Source organism: Polypterus senegalus, chromosome 1, assembly GCF_016835505.1.
Source record: "Polypterus senegalus isolate Bchr_013 chromosome 1, ASM1683550v1, whole genome shotgun sequence".
Lineage (NCBI taxonomy): Eukaryota > Metazoa > Chordata > Cladistia > Polypteriformes > Polypteridae > Polypterus > Polypterus senegalus.
This window is the reverse complement of record NC_053154.1, coordinates 172,741,235-172,760,231: the sequence shown is the minus strand read 5'-3', so window position 1 is coordinate 172,760,231 and position 18,997 is coordinate 172,741,235. Positions and strand designations below refer to the sequence as shown.

The following is an 18,997-nucleotide window of genomic DNA, read 5'->3' as shown; positions in this document are numbered from 1 at the left end:
AAAGGGGTCACGGGTTCGATCCTGCGCCTCCGTTTTGAGAAGTAAACTGCTCTTAGTCTTACTGTTTTAGAATAAAAGCATACATTTGATTTCAGTCTGTAACAGCCGGTGCAATTTATGATCTTTGTAAAGGTTAGCTTTTTTTTTATTCACTTTTCACTCTCTCAGTCGCGTTCAGAATCAATCCATACAACCCCATCTGACACGGCTGTTTTCACTAAAGACGCGCTATAGCTCTGCAGTGTACCACGATGCATACTAACGCTACCCCCCCGGTTCTGACACACAAACGCTGGCGAAGCTGCCTTCTTTGTATCTCACCGTCACTTGCTTTTCTTTTTATTCAGTTTTATTGAGTGTTCCTGCCAGTCCCCGCATGTTGCTGTATGCTTTTTCTTTGTACCCAGGACATGCAGAGGAAAGAATGGTAAAGACCAGTAACTTCGGGCGCTATATGCAATCATCAGACACTCCCCATCTGCCCGTGTCGCTCAAACACAGGAACATATATTGGTGTAAAAGTATAACAAAAGTGCACTTTTATTCAAGTGCACTTTTTCCATCGCCTTTTCCTGTAAGAAGCAGTGTACACACTCTCTCTATGCTGTGGTTTCTATTACACACCTGAAAGAAAGAGACAATACATGTGAAAATATCCAGCATACAGCAACATGCGAGGACTGGCAGGAACACTCAATAAAACTGAATAAAAAGAAAATCAAGTGACGGTGAGATACGAAGAAGGCAGCTTCGCCAGCGCCTGTGTGTCAGAACCGGGTGGGGCGTTAGTATGCATCGTGGTACAGCACAGAGCTATAGCGTGCCTGTATTCTGTTTCTTTTGTACTCCAGGGCACGCAGAGGAGAGAATAGTAAAGAGCAGTAAGTTCGGCGCTATATGCAATCATCAGACACTCCCCATCTGCCCGTTGTTTTGTTATACTTTTCAATACTTTTATACTGCTCAAACGGGCATGCTCAAAAATACACGTAATGCCACGAAAAGTGCACGCAGACACTTCATTTCGCAAACAAAACAAGTGCACTTTTATTCAAAACTACCTGTATAACCAAGAAAAAGAAAGCAAGTTACAGTAGGCGATTGATCGACATCTTGCATGGTGCAATGCTAAGAAGTGCAGATTTTCATTCCGCTATATAAAATCATCACATTCAAATATTAACAGTTCCCACACACCCAAGGACCGTCCTTCCTACATTTACGACACGTGTACTTGTTGCCGTGTACACACCTCTCTGTGCTATGGTTTCTATTACACTGAATGAGCACCTGACACTGTACTTTCTTCCCTGGGGGAAGGTCCCGCATCAGAGAATTTCCAGTTCCTGCATAAATTCACACCCGATCTGACGCTGTTCGCTTTCAAATAATATTGCATTAGTGCATTATATTTTCACATATATTGTCTCTTTCTTTCAGGTGTGTAATAGAAACCACAGCATAGAGAGAAGTGTGTACACTGCTTCTTACAGGAAAAGGCGATGGAAAAAGTGCACTTGAATAAAAGTGCACTTTTGTTATACTTTTACACCAATATATGTTCCTGTGTTTGAACGACACGGGCAGATGGGGAGTGTCTGATGATTGCATATAGCCGAAGTTACTGGTCTTTACCATTCTTTCCTCTGCATGTCCTGGAGTACAAAAGAAAAGCATACAGCAACATGCGGGACTGGCAGGAACACTCAATAAAACTGAATAAAAAGAAAAGCAAGTGACGGTGAGATACGAAGAAGGCAGCTTCGCCAGCGCTTGTGTGTCAGAACCGGGGGGTGCGTTAGTATGCATCGTGGTACACTGCAGAGCTATAGCGTCTTTAGTGAAAACAGCCGTGTCAGATGGGGTTGTATGGATTGATTCTGAACGCGACTGAGAGAGTGAAAAGTGAATAAAAAAAAAAGCTAACCTTTACAAAGATCATAAATTGCACCGGCTGTTACAGACTGAAATCAAATGGATGCTTTTATTCTAAAACAGTAAGACTAAGAGCAGTTTACTTCTCAAAAGGAGGGGCAGGATCGAACCCGGACCCTTGATTCCAAGCGGGCTGATCTATTGAACCACGGAGTCAGTTACAGTAAACTGGTGTCAATGTCGCATGTTAAGGCTTTTTGTTTCTGCAGTTATATGTTTGAATAAAAGTGCAATTGTGTTATTCTTTGTTTCTTTGCTATTTGGACTTCAGGCTTCATACATTATATAGTTTATGCCTACATTTTGTCATCTACTACTAGAATATAAAAAAAGTTTCTGTTTTAACAATGTGTTGACACAGATTACTGTAGAAACGGAACAGACATGAAATGCGTGTGTTCCAAACAACGATCTATTATTTCCACTCTAAAACTCCACTTCACTCCCAGATACTCAATCAAGGCATGAGCTGAGAGAAGTTTGTGCACGTTCTAAATTGGTGGGAATATGGAATAGCCGGCTGCTCCTAGCTTCTCTTTATCAGCACATTTAGAGAACAAAGGACGCTGGCGGAGAGGTGTGAAGGGATTTAAGAAGCAGTTTAAGGTGGGACGGAATTACGAGTTTTTTCGTAGGCTCTGGTAATTCTAGTGTTAAAGAAACAGAATTTTGGGATACAGTATATTAATTTAAGTTGATCATCTTAATAAAATAAAAAATCTTTGATTAAGGTTAATCACTTCCAAAAGGGCGTAAATGACTGTTTAACCACCAGTTATAGCAAAAATTTAGTATATCTTGAGTCAGCTCATACGATGCTTACTGTAACGTAAAACAATTTAACAGCATCAAGAGAACAAGTAGACAAAGATGCTGAACCTAACATAGTTTGTTAATATCAACTGTGTGGTAGCTTGTAATTAATTAAAAGAGGAGCTAAAACAGCTCACCTGCTCAAACATCACTTACAGTCAGTACTGAGAGTAGAGAAACTATACCAGTACTTTCACTACAGATCAATTGCTTTTCTGGCCTCAGAATATTACAAATCATTAGGGGACAGTAATTTTTTTTTTTTTTTTAATGGTCTGGTCAGTAAAAATACATTTGGAGAAAATGGATTAGCAGTATCATGTGACAGTTTGCTTGTGGTAAATATAAAAGCATTCAACAAATAAATAAGCAAAAGAGATAGGGTTAAGCGTACAAGAAGCACTACCTTCAAATTAAACGATTAAGGAGCTGATTTGGCAAGACCCCCCAAATGAATGAAAGATGCCTATAATGAAGAAGAATCAGATGTACATCAGTTATGGATGTGCAAAGAATCTATGACAGTGTGGAAAAGGGTAAGAAAGGAACCAAAGGTAAAATATGTTGTGAGAACATTGAGAAATATTAGATCAAAGAAAATAAGACATGAAAAGTACCAAAATTAAATGCAAGGGTTGAGTGGGTGCAACATCAAAGAATCATTCTTATTGCCTTCTCATCTAAGTATTTCGAACAAACTTTTTAGCTGTTGATTGATTATGTCATTATCCAATATACCATAAAGTAACAACACTAACCAAATTTTTATTTAAATATGCTGTTTATTTTTTTCTCATCACCTTTTAACTAACCTTTACACTCTCTGCCAGTCGTTTAGCCATATCCGAGGAAAGCTGATATCGAATCATTGGACACTTCTTAAGAGCCAGAAGGACAGAAGTTAAACCCTGAGTAGTCCTTGATAGATAATCTTGATCCCAGGATCGAGACTTGATTATAAAAATTAAAAGAAAAACAAAATAAGACTGAATATCTACTAAACACTTTACTCTAATATGGAATTACACATTTATAAAAGATATAACAAGTAATATACTCCAGATTTCTCTGTAAATCTAAACCTCAAAATAACTAAAGATCTTAATTTCTATAATATTGCACTGTACTGTATATGTAAAATTCAATTAAACAAAAGAAATCTAAGCACACTTTTACAATAGCAATGCAGACTAAGTGGGTGTTTTGTTTCACAATACATTATATAAAGAGCGTCGACTTTTAAGTTACGGGAAAACATATAAAGTGTGTTGCATGCATAAATGAGTAAGAAATTTTAAATGAAATACCAAGAATTGTTGCTAACATCTTACATGTGAAAAAATTACTGTGGGTCTAATTTTCGGATCAGCTTATTGCACGGTGGGAATATCCAGATATTTTTAAAATTATTTTTCATGTATCCTACAAGGTTCCTTTCTTCTCAAAAAATAAGCTCAACATTTCTTATGCAAATTTTTCATTTTATTTTCCACTCTAAACATTACTTAAATTCAACATTTGTCAATAATAATAATCATCAGGTTTCTGCATCATTAACCTGATGTCACATACGTGCGCATGGGAGGTAGCTAAAGGGCTTGAGTGAAAGCAGTTCTGAGGCATGCCGGGATGTGGCAGAGTGCACTGACTCTTTTTCTCCCTTTCCTGTACACCATTCCCGGGAGATTCCACCTGGCTCTCTTGACTTCACTTCCGGGACCGAGCCAATGGAAGTAGACCTTACCAGCTTCGGCCCCTGTGATGTCACGTCTGGGCTCGATCCAATGATTGAAGAACACGTGCCCGATCCTTATGACCTCACTTCCTGTCTTCCCCTTTAAAAGCCTGACCTTTTTCCCTTTTCCCTCAGTCTTGTTTTGGACTCATTTGACTCATCAGTGCTGCGTATTGTGATAAAAAAACGACTTTGCAACCAGGATACCAGAATATACGGGTGGCTGCCCCAAACCTTCATCAGAGTATGTCTCATTATTGTGACACTGTGTATAGGATTAATAGAAAAAAAATAAATCATGGCACAACACATGCTTGTTTATCACTAAATATAATTCTAGTTTTAATGAAATGTTAACATTTCAACCAAGGCATGAGAGAGAACATTATCATTTGATATTTTTGATATGTCCTGCGCCCCATTCAGACACATCCTGTGGAGTCAGAATGTGTCCTGACATTGCTGCTTGGAAACAGGCTTTTGCTGCTTCCCTTTTAATGGTGCATCTAACACCATCATACAAATTTTTGCCATGGGATGTGGCAAAAAAATGCCACTCCACTTCAAATCCCAAATCATTTCAGTGACACATGAGATTAGCAAAGTTTTAAAATTTTTTGTACTGCGAGGGAGCTCCATCTAAGAAGTAATTTTGGTTAGATGTGGTTCTGTTTTTCGTATGACAGTTCAAGGCATCCTGTTGGAATCTGTGCACAGTTATTGTGTCATGCTGCAGACAAGTCACTAACAACACACGTGCTCTCATGCTGTACTTCTCCTTGTTTCTTGAAATAAACAATGAAAGGATGAAGTGTATCTTGAGAATTCTCCCAGTAAAATCCCTGAGCTTTGTACCACAAAGCAGAGATGCTCAGCTAAGTCAACGATTATTACAGCTGTTCTTCCAAGTTTGTCAAGAATGCAGCTTGATGCTTATAGATGAAAAGATGAGCTGTCAATTTGTCCATCTTTTTCACTATTGAGTCAAGAAAATCCACCAGTGTACTAGTACATGTTTGTATAGTGTTGTGATCTGTTGAAATCCACCACTTGTAAACACCATCGTAATCTTCATTGGATTCATCAAGTCCACACGAGGTGTCCAGGTAACGATTGACCATATCAACCCCATGACACTCTGGACATCTGTGTACCATACACTGTTTTGAGGCGACTGAACAAACAAGTTTTGCCATCAGCTCAAGGTATGTGACTCTCTCATCTCCAGCTGGCAAAGCAGCAAGCATCAGCTTTAGATTTTGGTGAATTTGGCAGACACAACCTGTGTGTATTCCTTGACCTCCCACAGTGATGCAGTGATCTGGTTGAAGCATGCCGAACTTTGAAAGTCCTATCTTGGAAATCGCGCTTTGTAATTTTCAAAGAGCTCATTAAGATTCAAAAGTATTAATACACACTGCGACATATTAGGTTTACTGACTTATATTATATAATATATATAAGATATATATGAGATATTCGTGCTTCCTTTTTTTTGTACTGGGTGACATTAAAGGTTTCTGATGTTTCTTCCACAGTCTAGCTGTCAGATACAAGGGTCAGAATTTGGATTTGCATTTGTTTTGGGGAAAGATTAATCTTTTCTTTCAGGTGGTTAATCAGAATGTCCATATCCTTGCATTGCAGCATGAGAGGAACACTTTTTGTTCTAATGTGGATGATGGAATACTAGAAGCAATCTTCTTAACAATGACCTTATTGACTTCCCTTGATTTTTGTTTGGCAGACTGCGACATATTAGGTTTACTGACTTGAGAAGGTCTTACTGGATATACTCTAAGCTCTGTCAGACTTGTGCTCAGCGTTGACACTTCTGAGAGTTGGATAAAGTCCATATCATTGTCCACTTCTCCTTACTCTATTGGATCACTATCCAGTTGCTCAGTGGTTGGCTTGAGCTTTGACCATCAGTTGTAGCACATTTTTTGACCTTGAATAAGGCATGTTGAAATGCAGCTAAGTCGGTTTAATTTGTCAATATCTTCCTTTTTGAGGTTTTTGGTCACTGCTTTAAAACGCAGACCTAGAGGGTCAATACATTTCTTTTGCAGGAATTCATATTTGTCAAGGTACAACTTTTGATGATGAACACATTTTTGCAGTTGAATTTTGTGATCTGACAATTACAAGTTCATTATCAGTCTCTGAAAGACTATTCCACCTCAGTAGGTTGTGCTTCCTTCAAAGAAACGTGTCAATATATTTTTAATACATTAATCTTAATGTTCCATAATTGTCCAAAAATGAAGTGAAAAGAGAACTCCTAATCTGGTGTGATGAGACAGATTGCACTCACTTTCAGCCAAACCAAACATTCAGCTTGGGAGAATTGTGACCATATTGAAACAGCTAAGGTTCAGAACACCAACTATTCAGTGCAACCACAGGTGCCACTATCATTGAAATTTAAAAGGATAGTCCCACCCATATTCAGGAACCATCACCTGATATTATCAGAGACTAACAGGTGGCAGTAAAAAAATAAACCATATAGTGATTTATTATTCAAACAAATCTTAGATTGAAAAATCAATGATTACTGTTACAGACGCATAGCACATTCAGCCTATGTTTAGGATGGAAAATAAACATGAAAGATTTGCATAAGAAAAGTAAGGTTTGTGATAGATGGAACAGTGTGGAATAAACAAAAAAAAAATCAATTTCCAGGAACTGCTTTTACCATGCAAAGTCATCTAGATCAAATGTTTTTACTTCATCACATACTATACCAATTAATGTACCAGTGTTTAAGTATGAGCATACTCAAACTGGTTTAGTTGTTGAGCTATGGTCTTGTGAAATTTGATGATAAAATGAGGGCAGACAAAACTGATACCCCAATCAATTACAACTCAAACACCAGACGGGATTACATATTTCCTAATGGAACTGGACACTGCATGGATAATCCTCCTTGAACCGTCACCTTATCGTGGTGGAGGGGTTTGCGTGTCCCAATGATCCTAGGAGCTATGTTGTCCGGGGCTTAATGCCCCTGGTAGGGCCACCCAAGGCAAACTGGTCCTAGGTGAGGGATGAGACAAAGAGCGGTTCAATAAACCTCTAATGAAGAATAAAACCTTGGACGACGTTTTCCCCGACGACGCTGGTCACCGGGCCCCCTCTGGAGCCAGGCCTGGAGGTGGGGCTCAATGGCGGCGCCTGGTGGCCGGGCCTGCACCCATGGAGCTCGGCCGGGCACAGCCCGAAGAGGTAACGTGGGTCCTCCTCCCCATGGGCTCACCACCTATGGGAGGGGCCAAGGAAGTTGAGTGCAGTGTGAGTTGGGTGGTGCCCGAAGGCGGGACCTTGGCGGTCTGATCCTCGGCTACAGAAACTGGCTCTTGGGACGTGGAATGTCCCTCTCTGAAGGGGAAGGGGCCTGAGCTAGTGCGCGAGGTCGAGAGGTTCCAGCTAGATATAGTCGGACTCACCTCGACGCACAGCTTGGACTCTGGAACCAATCTTCTTGAGAGGGGCTGGACTCTCTACCACTCTGGAGTTGCCCCGGTGAGAGGCCGAGCAGGTGTGGGCATACTTATTGCCCCCCGACTTGGAGCCTGTGCATTGGGGTTTACCCCGGTGGATGAGAGGGTGGCCTCCCTCCGCCTTCGGGGGGGGGAAGGGTCCTGACTGTTGTTTATGCGAATGCTGCGAACAGCAGTTTGGAGTATCCACCCTTTTTGGAGTCTCTGGAGGGTTGCTAGAGGGCATACCTTCTGGGATTCCCTCGCTTTGCTGGGAGACTTCAATGCTCACGGGCAATGACAGTGAGACCTGGAAGGGCGTGATTGGGAGGAATGGCCCCCCCGATCTGAACCCGAGCGGTGTTTTGTTATTGGACTTCTGTGCTCGCCACGGATTGTCCATAACGAACACCATGTTCAAGCATAAGGGTGTTCATATGTGCACTTGGCACCAGGACACCCTAGGCCTCAGGTCGATGATCGACTTTGTGGTCGTGGTCGCCGGACTTGCGCCATATGTCTTGGACACTCGGGTGAAGAGAGGGGCGGAGCTGTCAACTGATCACCACCTGGTGGTGAGTTGGCTTCGATGGTGGGGGAAGATGCCGGTCAGACCTGGTAGGCCCAAACGTGTTGTGAGGGTCTGCTGGGAACGGCTGGCAGAGTCCCCTGTCAGAAGTAGCTTCAACTCCCACCTCCGCAGAACTTCAACCACGCCCCGAGGGAGGTGGGGACATGGAGTCCGAATGGGCCATGTTCCGTGCCTCTATTGTTGAGGCGGCTGACCGGAGCTGTGGCCGCAAGGTGGTCGGTGCCTGTCGTGGCGGCAATCCCCAACCGCTGGTGGACACCGGCGTGAGGGATGCCGTCAAGCTGAAGAAGGAGTCCTATAGGACTTTTTTGTCCTGTGGGTCTCTGGAGGCAGCTGATAGGTACCGCAGGCCAAGCGAACGCTGCTTCCGGTTGTTGCTGAGGCAAAAGCTCGGGCATGGGAGGAGTTTTGAGAGGCCATGGAGAACGACTTTCGGATGGCTTCGAGGAGATTCTGGTCCACCGTCCGCGCCTCAGGAGGGGAAGCAGTGCAGTGTCAACACCGTATATGGTGGGATGGTGCGCTGCTGACCTCACTCGGACGCTAGGGTCGGTGGGAGGGGTACTTCGAAGACCTCCTCAATCCCACTAACATGCCTTCCAATGAGGAAGCAGAGCCTGGGGACTCTGAGGTGGGCTCTCCCATCTCTGGGACTGAAGTCACCGAGGTGGTCAAAAAACTCCTTGGTGGCAGGTCTGTCGTGGTGAAAAAGGAGCTGAGCCGTAAGGCAAAGCTCTCAATTTACCAGTCGATCTACGCTCCTACCCTCACCTATGGTCATGAGCTATGGTAGTGACCAAAGAACGAGATCGCTAATACAAGCGGCTGAAATGAGTTTCCTCCGCAGGGTGTCTGGGCTTTCCCTTAAAGATAGGGTGAGAAGCTCAGTCATCCGGGAGGGGCTCAGAGTAGAGCCGCTGCTCCTCCGCATCGAGAGGAGTCAGATGAGGTGGCTCGGACATCTGATCAGGATGCCTCCTGGACGCCTCCCTGGTGAGGTGTTCCGGGCACGTCCAACCGGGAGGAGGCCCCGGGGAAGACCCAGGACACGCTGGAGGGACTATGTCTCCCGGCTGGCCTGGGAACGCCTTTGGGATTCTCCCGGAAGAGCTGGAAGAAGTTGCCGGGGAGAGGGAAGTCTGGGCCTCTCTGCTTAAGCTGCTGCCCCCGCGACCCAACCTCGGATAAGCGGAAGAGGATGGATGGATGGATGGACTGCATGGATAGACATCCCTGACAGGATGCCATTTTGCACATGCTATTACTATTAATGTTCTTGGGACAAATTGTTCATCAAAGTAGTTAGGCAATAATTTGTAAAATCACAGAACCCTACATGGGCAATTTTGGACAAAGCACTGAGAGCCGAAAGGTCAGAGAGAGATTCCATTCTATCAGAAAAACAGTTCATTTGGACGTCAAAGAAGCCATCCTTGAATCAGCCTGTCTCTAACCTAGAGGTTTCCTTTAGTCCTACTCTTCAGTTTTCACACTGTTACAAAAAGTACAGTTTACCCTTTTAAAGTTTGAAATAAGGGTGTTTTTATATTAGAGCTTAACATCCAGACATTGCTGTTTTCTATCATCTTATTTTCCCTTATATATTTTTTTCTACTGTTATTCTATTTTAGTAAACATTGCTTTGCTTTTAAATATCGATACTTTGTCTACACTTCTTGAACGATTGAGGCAATAAAGTAAACACCGGGAACCTGGTGTGGGTTTTGGCTGTCAGATAGAACACCACTAATCGAATACAATTATAATTTATTTTAAAAAGTCTTATTTGCACTTGTAAAAGTACAGTTGTTTTATTCACAATAACTCTGGCATCATGATACTCCAGTGATGCTGTACAAAGTTGTATTACTTTATTGATTTGGTTTTTTTTCTGCACTTCACTTCCACAATCAGCCATTTCATAATTTTGAATGGTCAGCTTATTAACTTAATTAGTAAGATTTACAGCTAGACCATTTCACAACATTTTTTTTTCTTTTGATCCCATAAGTGTGCTTGGAGTAGTTTTTTTTAAATACTTTGTCCCTGTGATGCAAGTATCATTTTGCATCTGATTCTTTCCCATTCACTCTTAAACCCGAGATCCTGTTGTTCCTTTCAAAAGACTTTCCCCCTAAAGGAAATGGAAAATAACTCAAAATTTGCATTTTAATTTTATTACACCACTTTTAAATTCATGGCTTTAAAGAGCCAACATGGCATGTCCACCAAATATGTTTTATGTGGCCTCCAGTGTGACACATAACGCCTAAAACAATGAGGGATGATTCAAATATTTAAGCCACCTTTATTAAAAATTTGTTGAATCTGTAAAGAATAAACAAGTAGACAGATCATGCAGACCTGACTCAATACCGTTATGATCCGTAAGCCACATGATTGTCGTTTTTGTGGGAGAGTTCATAGGTGACGACAGGCATTTTTTCTGAATGCCATGATATTAACGTTAAACTGCCACTGTTCGTTGAACACCTTCAAAGTAATAAAACAAGCCCATCTTCAAACTGTCTGGATCTTGCCTGTTCTTTTATTTCACCCCCTGTTCTCAATCAGCTTAACTGACAACAAGGCATAAGAGCAACCATGAAACACAGCTTAAAACCTTTATGAGCCACACATGCAGACACCAGACATCACTACATTTTGATTTATTTACTTTTACTTTTTTTCACTGGCAGTGCCTCCGTAAATCAAAAAGTGCTTATGACAATGTTGCGTGATTCTTGCAGTACTCAGCTGGTGGCCCTGCACTGCAAATGTATTCTGAAGTGTATTTAAATACAGTTGTATGTAAATATAATGTATGTATAAACATACAAGTACAATGCCCAGAATCATTAACCAACATTCAAATATATTTGAATATTTACTAGTTTTTATTTGGAAAATTCAAATCTTATTTTTCAACTCATTTGACAGCCCTAGTGTTTGAGAGATTGCCAGTTTGTTTCTTACAGGTTTAGCAGGCTCAAGGTAAACTCCTCCAATACAGAGCAGCACAGTAAAGTGTAATGCATCATTGGTTGATACGGTTATTCTTAGGAACAAGGTGTGTCAGCCTTTAATGCTATGTTCAGGATCAATGGGAAGGTGTATCAGCTTTCATGTGTCTAGGCTATTGCCAGGGACCAAGGTATACCAGCATTTAGTGTCTGTGTTATATCTGGACGTATCTGTGTGGATTGCTCATGCCAAAACAAGTGAATCCCTATGTGGAGTACTGAAGAGTGATAGGCTGTCCAGGCATCACTCAAAATCAGTGTTTAAATGGACAGGATCTGTAGTGCTTTAAGCTTGAGATGCAGAGTAGGCCAATCCATAATGAAGTCCCACTCACCCCACAATCATAAAGCTTATAAGCAGGAGTGCACTTTAATCTGATTAGTGCATCAATTTGGAAAATCTATATCCATAGAAGCCACAAAATGATTACTTAACTGCCTTATGAAACACATTAAAGTAATGGACTGGAAGGGGCAACAGTTCTCCATGGATAAATAGTTTATAAAATGAATGGATAGATAAAACAAATTAATACAAAATTTTGTAGAAACCTGTGCCAGCTCTACTAGTTAGTAAGAAGAACTAGGGCTGCTATCTGCAGCAGACTATGTTTTTCCAACTGTATTATTAACATATTGAAGAAAGCAAAAAAGATTTTATATTAATATAAAAGAAAGGCACAGGATAATACAAACTTTACTACTATAATAAAAAAAAGTCACTTACTCGAGCACATCCCACAAGATTAAGAGAGAACAAATGTGGATTGACAGCAATGAAATCTCCATAAAACTCCTAAAAGCAAAACAAAATACAGAAAAATTATTATTTTCTCGCATTCTAACTTTGTTAATTGAATTAGATTCATGTATGTTGAAAACAATTTCAATGGGCGCAAAAGTGTTAAATATAACTAACTAGGCAAGTTTACATTGATAGATTGCATTATTTTGAAGGACTAAAAATCTCTGTCTAAGGTTCACACAGGTTATTTTATTTCACAAATTATTTCAGACAATGAAGCATGAAAACGTATAGAAATTTTGGATTCTAAGCACAAATGACAAAAATGAGTGGATTACTTCAGGTGGGGAAGGCACTGAGGCACAATATTTAGCACTGCCACCACACAAAGTCACATTCCAGGTTAGAAAGCAACAACAGTCACTGGCACAATATAAATGTCAGTATAGGTCTATAGATGAGGCTTGGTAAGGACCAGTGCCAGTCCAGAGCTTTTTTGTTGCCAGATTTGATAAATTTTACTTCCGGTGACAGGTGTAAGACTCAAAAATGAATGACCACCATGATAATTAGTCAAAAAGAAATACCTTCAAAACAAACAAACCAGCCCAAATTAGACTGGCAAAACATTTTTTGTTATTATGTCCTAATTTGCCAAGGTAGGGATTAGTTAATAAATAAGCCAACTACACAACTTGACCAAGGCTAAGTGAATGCCACCAAATTTACAATCTAGAAAGCACAACAATATAATACAGTAGTATCATAAAACAGTGATTACTGGGAAGAAAACAACACAACAATGACAAATTCAAACCTTCATAGCTTACCTGCACTTCAGCCACCACTTCTTGCTCATCTGCTTCTGCCAGGGACTTCACATCACTCTTGCTGATGACATTACTAAAGACTGAAATTATTAAAGTAAACATTTATGTATATATTGCTCAAATTAATCAGACTGTCATGATCGTAAATACTAAGCTTAATGAAAACTGATCAACAACATAGAACAGAACACTGTGAATAAATATCAATAACAATTTTTTTTTTTGTTCTTTATTTCGCCTTGTACTAATTCTTGTATTTGGAATTTGTTAGTTTTCGCATACCCCTTGGGGTCAGAGCACACGGTCATCCATTGTACAGCGCCACTGGAGCAATTACAGGTAGAGGGTCTTGCTCAGGGGCCCAGCAAAGTAGAAGCTCTTTTGGCAATGACAGGGATTCGAATTGGCAACCTTCTGGATACCAGCACAGATCCTTAGCCTCAGAGCCACGACTCCCCCCTATTCCATTCATTCACTTTCTACAGTATTATGAAACCACCTTAGCTTGGATACTATGACATCATAAGGCACACTTGCATCTACACCTGGATGGAAGAGTCAGTTCAGAGATGTCAAACAGATTACACGGTGTTTAAGTATGGGAGAAAAGACAAATGGAATAGATGGCTCACATGTAAACTCCACAAATACAACATCCCGGCTATTACAGAATTAGAGCCAGAGCACATTAAGGAGCAATCCTACCTATTATTCAAAATATAGCATCAACTGGTATAGCTGGCCATCTGCTTATCGTGTTAATTTATGTTTTTATTTTGTTTTTTTATGTTAGTTTATCCCAGCAGCTACTTTCCTATGATAGTGTTTCTTAACGTCTTTTCTTATATGCTCTCTCCTCAATTTTCTTCTTCTGATGGGACTCTATTTGAACCTCTACCCTTGTTCTATTTATCTTCTGACTTCTTTATCTGGACACTTAATGCAATTAATGAAGTTATTTATCCCCATTTAGAGACAGGATTAAACAGTAGTGTTCTTTCAGGTGAGCAGTTTCATTCTTTGTCAGCAAAATTGATACTCTTCTGGCATTGTTCTTACTAGTTATGTTTTTCCTGTTGTTAATCATGGCGTTGTCTTGGAATCTTTCGATGTTATTTCATTTTCACAGTTAGAAAGTACTTATTGACACACAAACTTACTTTCAGTTCTCTTGATGTTATTCCACAACACCTGTAAGTTGAAGCTTTTGATGTTCTGGGTCCATTTTTGTTAGTTATTATTATGTTTCAATTACTGAAGAGTGTGCCCTCAATTTGTAAACATGCAGCGGTGTGACCTTGTCTAAAGGCGGCAGATTTAGATCCTGGAGTGTTCGCTAATTTTCTCCTGATTCTTAATTCCAATAATTCATTTTAGATATACCAATCTGGCTTTTGGCATTTTCATAGTGTTCAAACAGCCCTACTGAAAGTATTTAATAACAACTCTCTTATTACTGACTCAGGTGGGGCAGCAGTCCTTGTCCTCCTAGACCTTTCTGCAGCTTTTCTGTCCCAAAGTTAATTATTTTCTATAGTATTTTAAAAAATGTCTTGCCTGCACTGTTGCTTTACATTGGAATTAACTAGACACGAAGCCTTAAGCTCACCGAACACATCTATTTTTCAAGAAAAGACCATTACCGAGTGCTGATCTGCATTTTGCTATTTTACAATGTGTGAAACTGCATATGTGTGTCATTTTTGGACAAAGAAAAAAAAACTTAAATATATGAGATTCAGCCATTTTAAAAGATAACCAGTTGTGCACACTACCTTAGGACTGGGTTTCTGAAATAGCCTTTCTCCCTCTCGGTTAGTGGTTTACCCTTGAGAGAGATAAAAATCACAGAAAAAAATTCCATGCCAAAAGGTTTTGTTTTGATTTACTTTCAAGTGGGTGTTATGCAGGTTGTGCATGCACAGCGAACCACCAATCACAATCATTCTTGATCAGTTTATTAAACAACCAAAGCAGGTCCCACTTGCTGACACTAATCATTGACAACAGCCTGAAAATGAAGAAGGAAAAGGAGAAATACAAAGGAAATTTGGTCCAAAAAACAAATGCAAAGTCAGTCGTATGTTATTATTTTAGCTATAGAATGGACAATGTTGACGAAAAAGAAGTACTTTGTAGACAGTGCCTTTCAAATGTTGCCACAACACGAGGAAACACAACTAATTTGTTTGATCATTTAAATCAGCACCATAAGGCTATATATGACATTTGCAAAGACAGTTCTAAATGCCTTCAAAAGCAAAAAAACTATTTTGGAGGTCTTTGCCAGTATTACACCATATGAAAAAGGTTCCAAACAGCAGAGATAAATCACTGGGCAGTAACTTTTCACCATACAAAAGACAAAGTACCAACTAACACAGTTACCAAAGATGGTTTTAAAAACAGAAATCCAGATGATTGATAAGCAGTATGTAATACCATCATGGCAACTATTTTTCTGTAATTTACCATCCCATAGCAGTATGAGAACTGAAAGGCACCTATCTCCCACCACATTCCCTCATATCAAAATGCCAGATATGATAGGGTTCCAGAACACGATGATCCGCGTGACACTAAAGCAGCAGATGGCTTAAACTTGGGGTTTATCTGTGGACAAGAAGCTGCAGCATCTAATTCCACAGTGGCAAAATATGGATGTTCTGGAATCTGTCAGCAAGTCACTGGGCCAACTGGTGGATTTTACAGATGCACCTTCAGACACTACATTAATATCTCCTATGTGCAGACAGTTTTTCACTTCTTTAACACTTGCAAGAGGAAGGCACAGACCTGACCAAGACATTGAAGAACGTGATGTGTGGCTATAATTTATGAGAAATATAAAGACCAGGGATAACAGGATAAGCTAAATATGCCATCTTGTTTAGACCCCTATTTCAAGATGGACTTTATCAGTGCAAATAACAAGCACCACCTCAAGGCCAGAGTAACATCAGAGGTGATGGAATGCCAGGAGACATCAAGTTGTAGCGCTGAAGAGGAGCCCAAAGTTGATGACAAGTCCCAGGCAAAGAAAGCCAAGAAGTCCATTGGAAGTAACTTTAAACAGAGCAGAACTGCAACAAAGGACGATCTTAAGGAAGCAGAGTTAAACAACTGCCTATTAACACCTTTCACAGACAGACAAAGAAGCAGCTCCACTTGCATGGTGAAAAACTCAGAAAGTAAGCTTTCCAAGACTCACCAAACTTTCCTGCAAGTATCTATGCAATTCTACTACAAGCTTCCCTTCTTGCCAATGTTCTTTGTATATACACGGTCATATGAAAAAATTTGGGAACCCGTCCTAATTCTTAGTATTTTTGTTTATTATTGACTGAGCTTTCAAAGTAGCAACTTCCTTTAATTATATAACACAAGTATCGGCGTACTGCACGATAACATGCAGTGAATACACTTGACTTGAGCATTCCTAGTTTTCATCCTCTGTCTCTGTTTAGCACTCATTTGCTCAGAGGTTGATGCGCTTGCTGCTTTCTGAGCAGCTCTTCTTTTCTCCACCTTAGCGGCCCGCTGCTTCTCTTCTTTCGTCTGCATCTTTTCGTGTTAAAACAAATTAAGTTAGTTGAATTAAGTTGATTAAGTTAGTTTTTGTGTTGCAATTACTAAGTACGTTTTCCTTAATTTTTCACTTAAGCTGGCACTTAAGTCTTCAATCTGCCTCAAGAATGATTAGCGAAGGTGGTAGGAAATGAGAACTGCGCTCATACGCATGCACCGCACAGCCACCCTGCCGAGAGTTGATTCTACAATGAAATAAAAGTAAAAAGAGTAATAAAAATCATCACCCAGAAAGCGGATAGTAGATGTCACATAGTATATGTGTACCAAATTTCAAGTCAATATGTGAAATGGTTTGCGAGATACAGGTGATTTAAAATCCTGGACAGACAAACGAACAGCCACGGTAGCATATTATATAAGAAGATGCCTTATGAAAACAGTAGTATTTTAGCAGTGACATTAAGTTTATTAGATTAACAAGAAATATGCAATATGCATCATAACATTAGACAGGTGCATAAATTTGGGCACCCCAACATAGATATTACATCAATACTTAGTTGAGCCTCCTTTTGCATATATAACAGCCTCTAGACGCCTCCTAAAGCCTTTGATGAGTGTCTGGATTCTGGATGGAGGTATTTTTGATCATTCTTCCATACAAAATCTCTCCAGGTCAGTTAAATTTGATGGCTGCCAAGCATGGACAGCCTGCTTCAAATCATCCCATAGATTTTCAAAGATATTCAAGTCAGGGGACTGTGATGGCCATTCCAGAACATTGTACTTCTCAGTCTGCATGAATGCCTTTGTAGATTTCGAACTGCATTTTGGGTCATTGTCTTGTTGGAATATCCAACCCCTGCATAACTTCAACTTTGTGACTGATGCTTGACCATTATCCTGAAGAATTTGTTGATACTGGGTTAAATTCATCCAACCCTCGACTTTAACAAGGGCCCCAGTCCCTGAACAAGCCACACAGCCCCACAGCATGATGGAACCTCCACCAAATTTAACAGTAGGTAGCAGGTGTTTTTCAGAATGCTGTGTTGTTCTTCCGCCATGCAAAGCGCTTTTTGTTATGACCAAATAACTAAATTTTTGTCTCATCAGTCTGAAGCACTTTGTTCCAAAATGAATCTGGCTTGTCTAAATGAGCATTTGAATACAACAAGTAACTCTGTTTGTGGCTTGAGTGCAGAAAAGGCTTCTTTCTCATCACCCTGCCATACAGATATTCTTTGTGCAAACTGCGCTGAATTGGAGAACGATGTAAAGATACACCATCTGCAGCAAGATGTTCTTGCAGGTCCTTGGAGGTGATCTTTGGGTTGTCTGTAACCATTCTCACAATCCTGCGCATATGCCGCTCCTGTATTTTTCTTGGCGTGCTATACCTGGGTTTAACAGCAACTGTGCCTGTGGCCTTCCATTTCCTGATTACATTCCTTACAGTTGAAATTGACAGTTTAAACCTCTGAGATAGCTTTTTGTAGCCTTCCCCTAAACCATGACACTGAACAATCTTTGTTTTCTGACCATTTGAGAGTTGCTTTGAGGATACCATGCTGTCACTCTTCAAAAGGAGAGTCAAAGTGAAGCACAACTTGCAACTGACCACCTTAAATAGCTTTTCTCATGATTGGACACACCTGTCTATGAAGTTCAAGGCTTAACAAGCTAATCCAACCAATTTGGTGTTGCAAGTAATCAGTATTGAGCAGTTACATAATTTAAATCAGCAAAATTACAAGGGTACATACATTTTTGCACCGTCAGTTTTTCACATTTAAATTAATTTCATACAACTAAATACTGCTTCACTAAAAATCTTTGTTCAGAAAACACCCCAGTACTTAGATGTTCCTAGGAAATGAAAGACGTACCACTGTTATATTTTTTGTTGAAAGTAAATTATTATGCAGGCTGAGAGGGGGGCTCCAAAACTTTTTCATATGACTGTATATTTCCATGCTAGTGTTTAGATCTGTCAGTGCCATGCTGACACTTTAGTATGTGAGCAATGGTACCGAGAATGCAGTCAGACTTCTTTTTGGGAACATACGCAGTCAGTTGAGCTGTGGCGGTGGGGGGATAGGATAGCAGACGCTTGCTGCTTATGCTGATCATTTGCAAAACAAATGTATGTTTTTTTTAATACATTTAGTAAAAATTTCAAAAACCATCACTTCATCAATCTAGGGAATTGATTGTAGCTTGATGTGGGTTAAAATGCATTTTAATAATTTGAGCACAAGACTGCACCAGAACAAAATATGAAAAAAGTGAAGTGATCTGA

At 40.2% G+C, this 18,997-nt stretch overlaps 1 protein-coding gene across 1 annotated transcript in view; it reads right to left on the bottom strand.

Moving 5' to 3' along the window:
- The window catches only part of vps45 (vacuolar protein sorting 45 homolog), a 264,689-nt gene that overhangs the window by 223,165 nt on the left and 22,527 nt on the right, over positions 1-18,997 (bottom strand). Inside the window, exons 4-6 of the mRNA XM_039763131.1 lie at positions 13,165-13,244; positions 12,317-12,385; positions 3,561-3,698 (exon numbers count right to left, since the gene is read on the bottom strand). Of these exons, the coding sequence (XP_039619065.1) occupies positions 3,561-3,698; positions 12,317-12,385; positions 13,165-13,244 (287 nt within the window). The remainder of the gene's footprint in view (positions 1-3,560; positions 3,699-12,316; positions 12,386-13,164; positions 13,245-18,997) is intronic.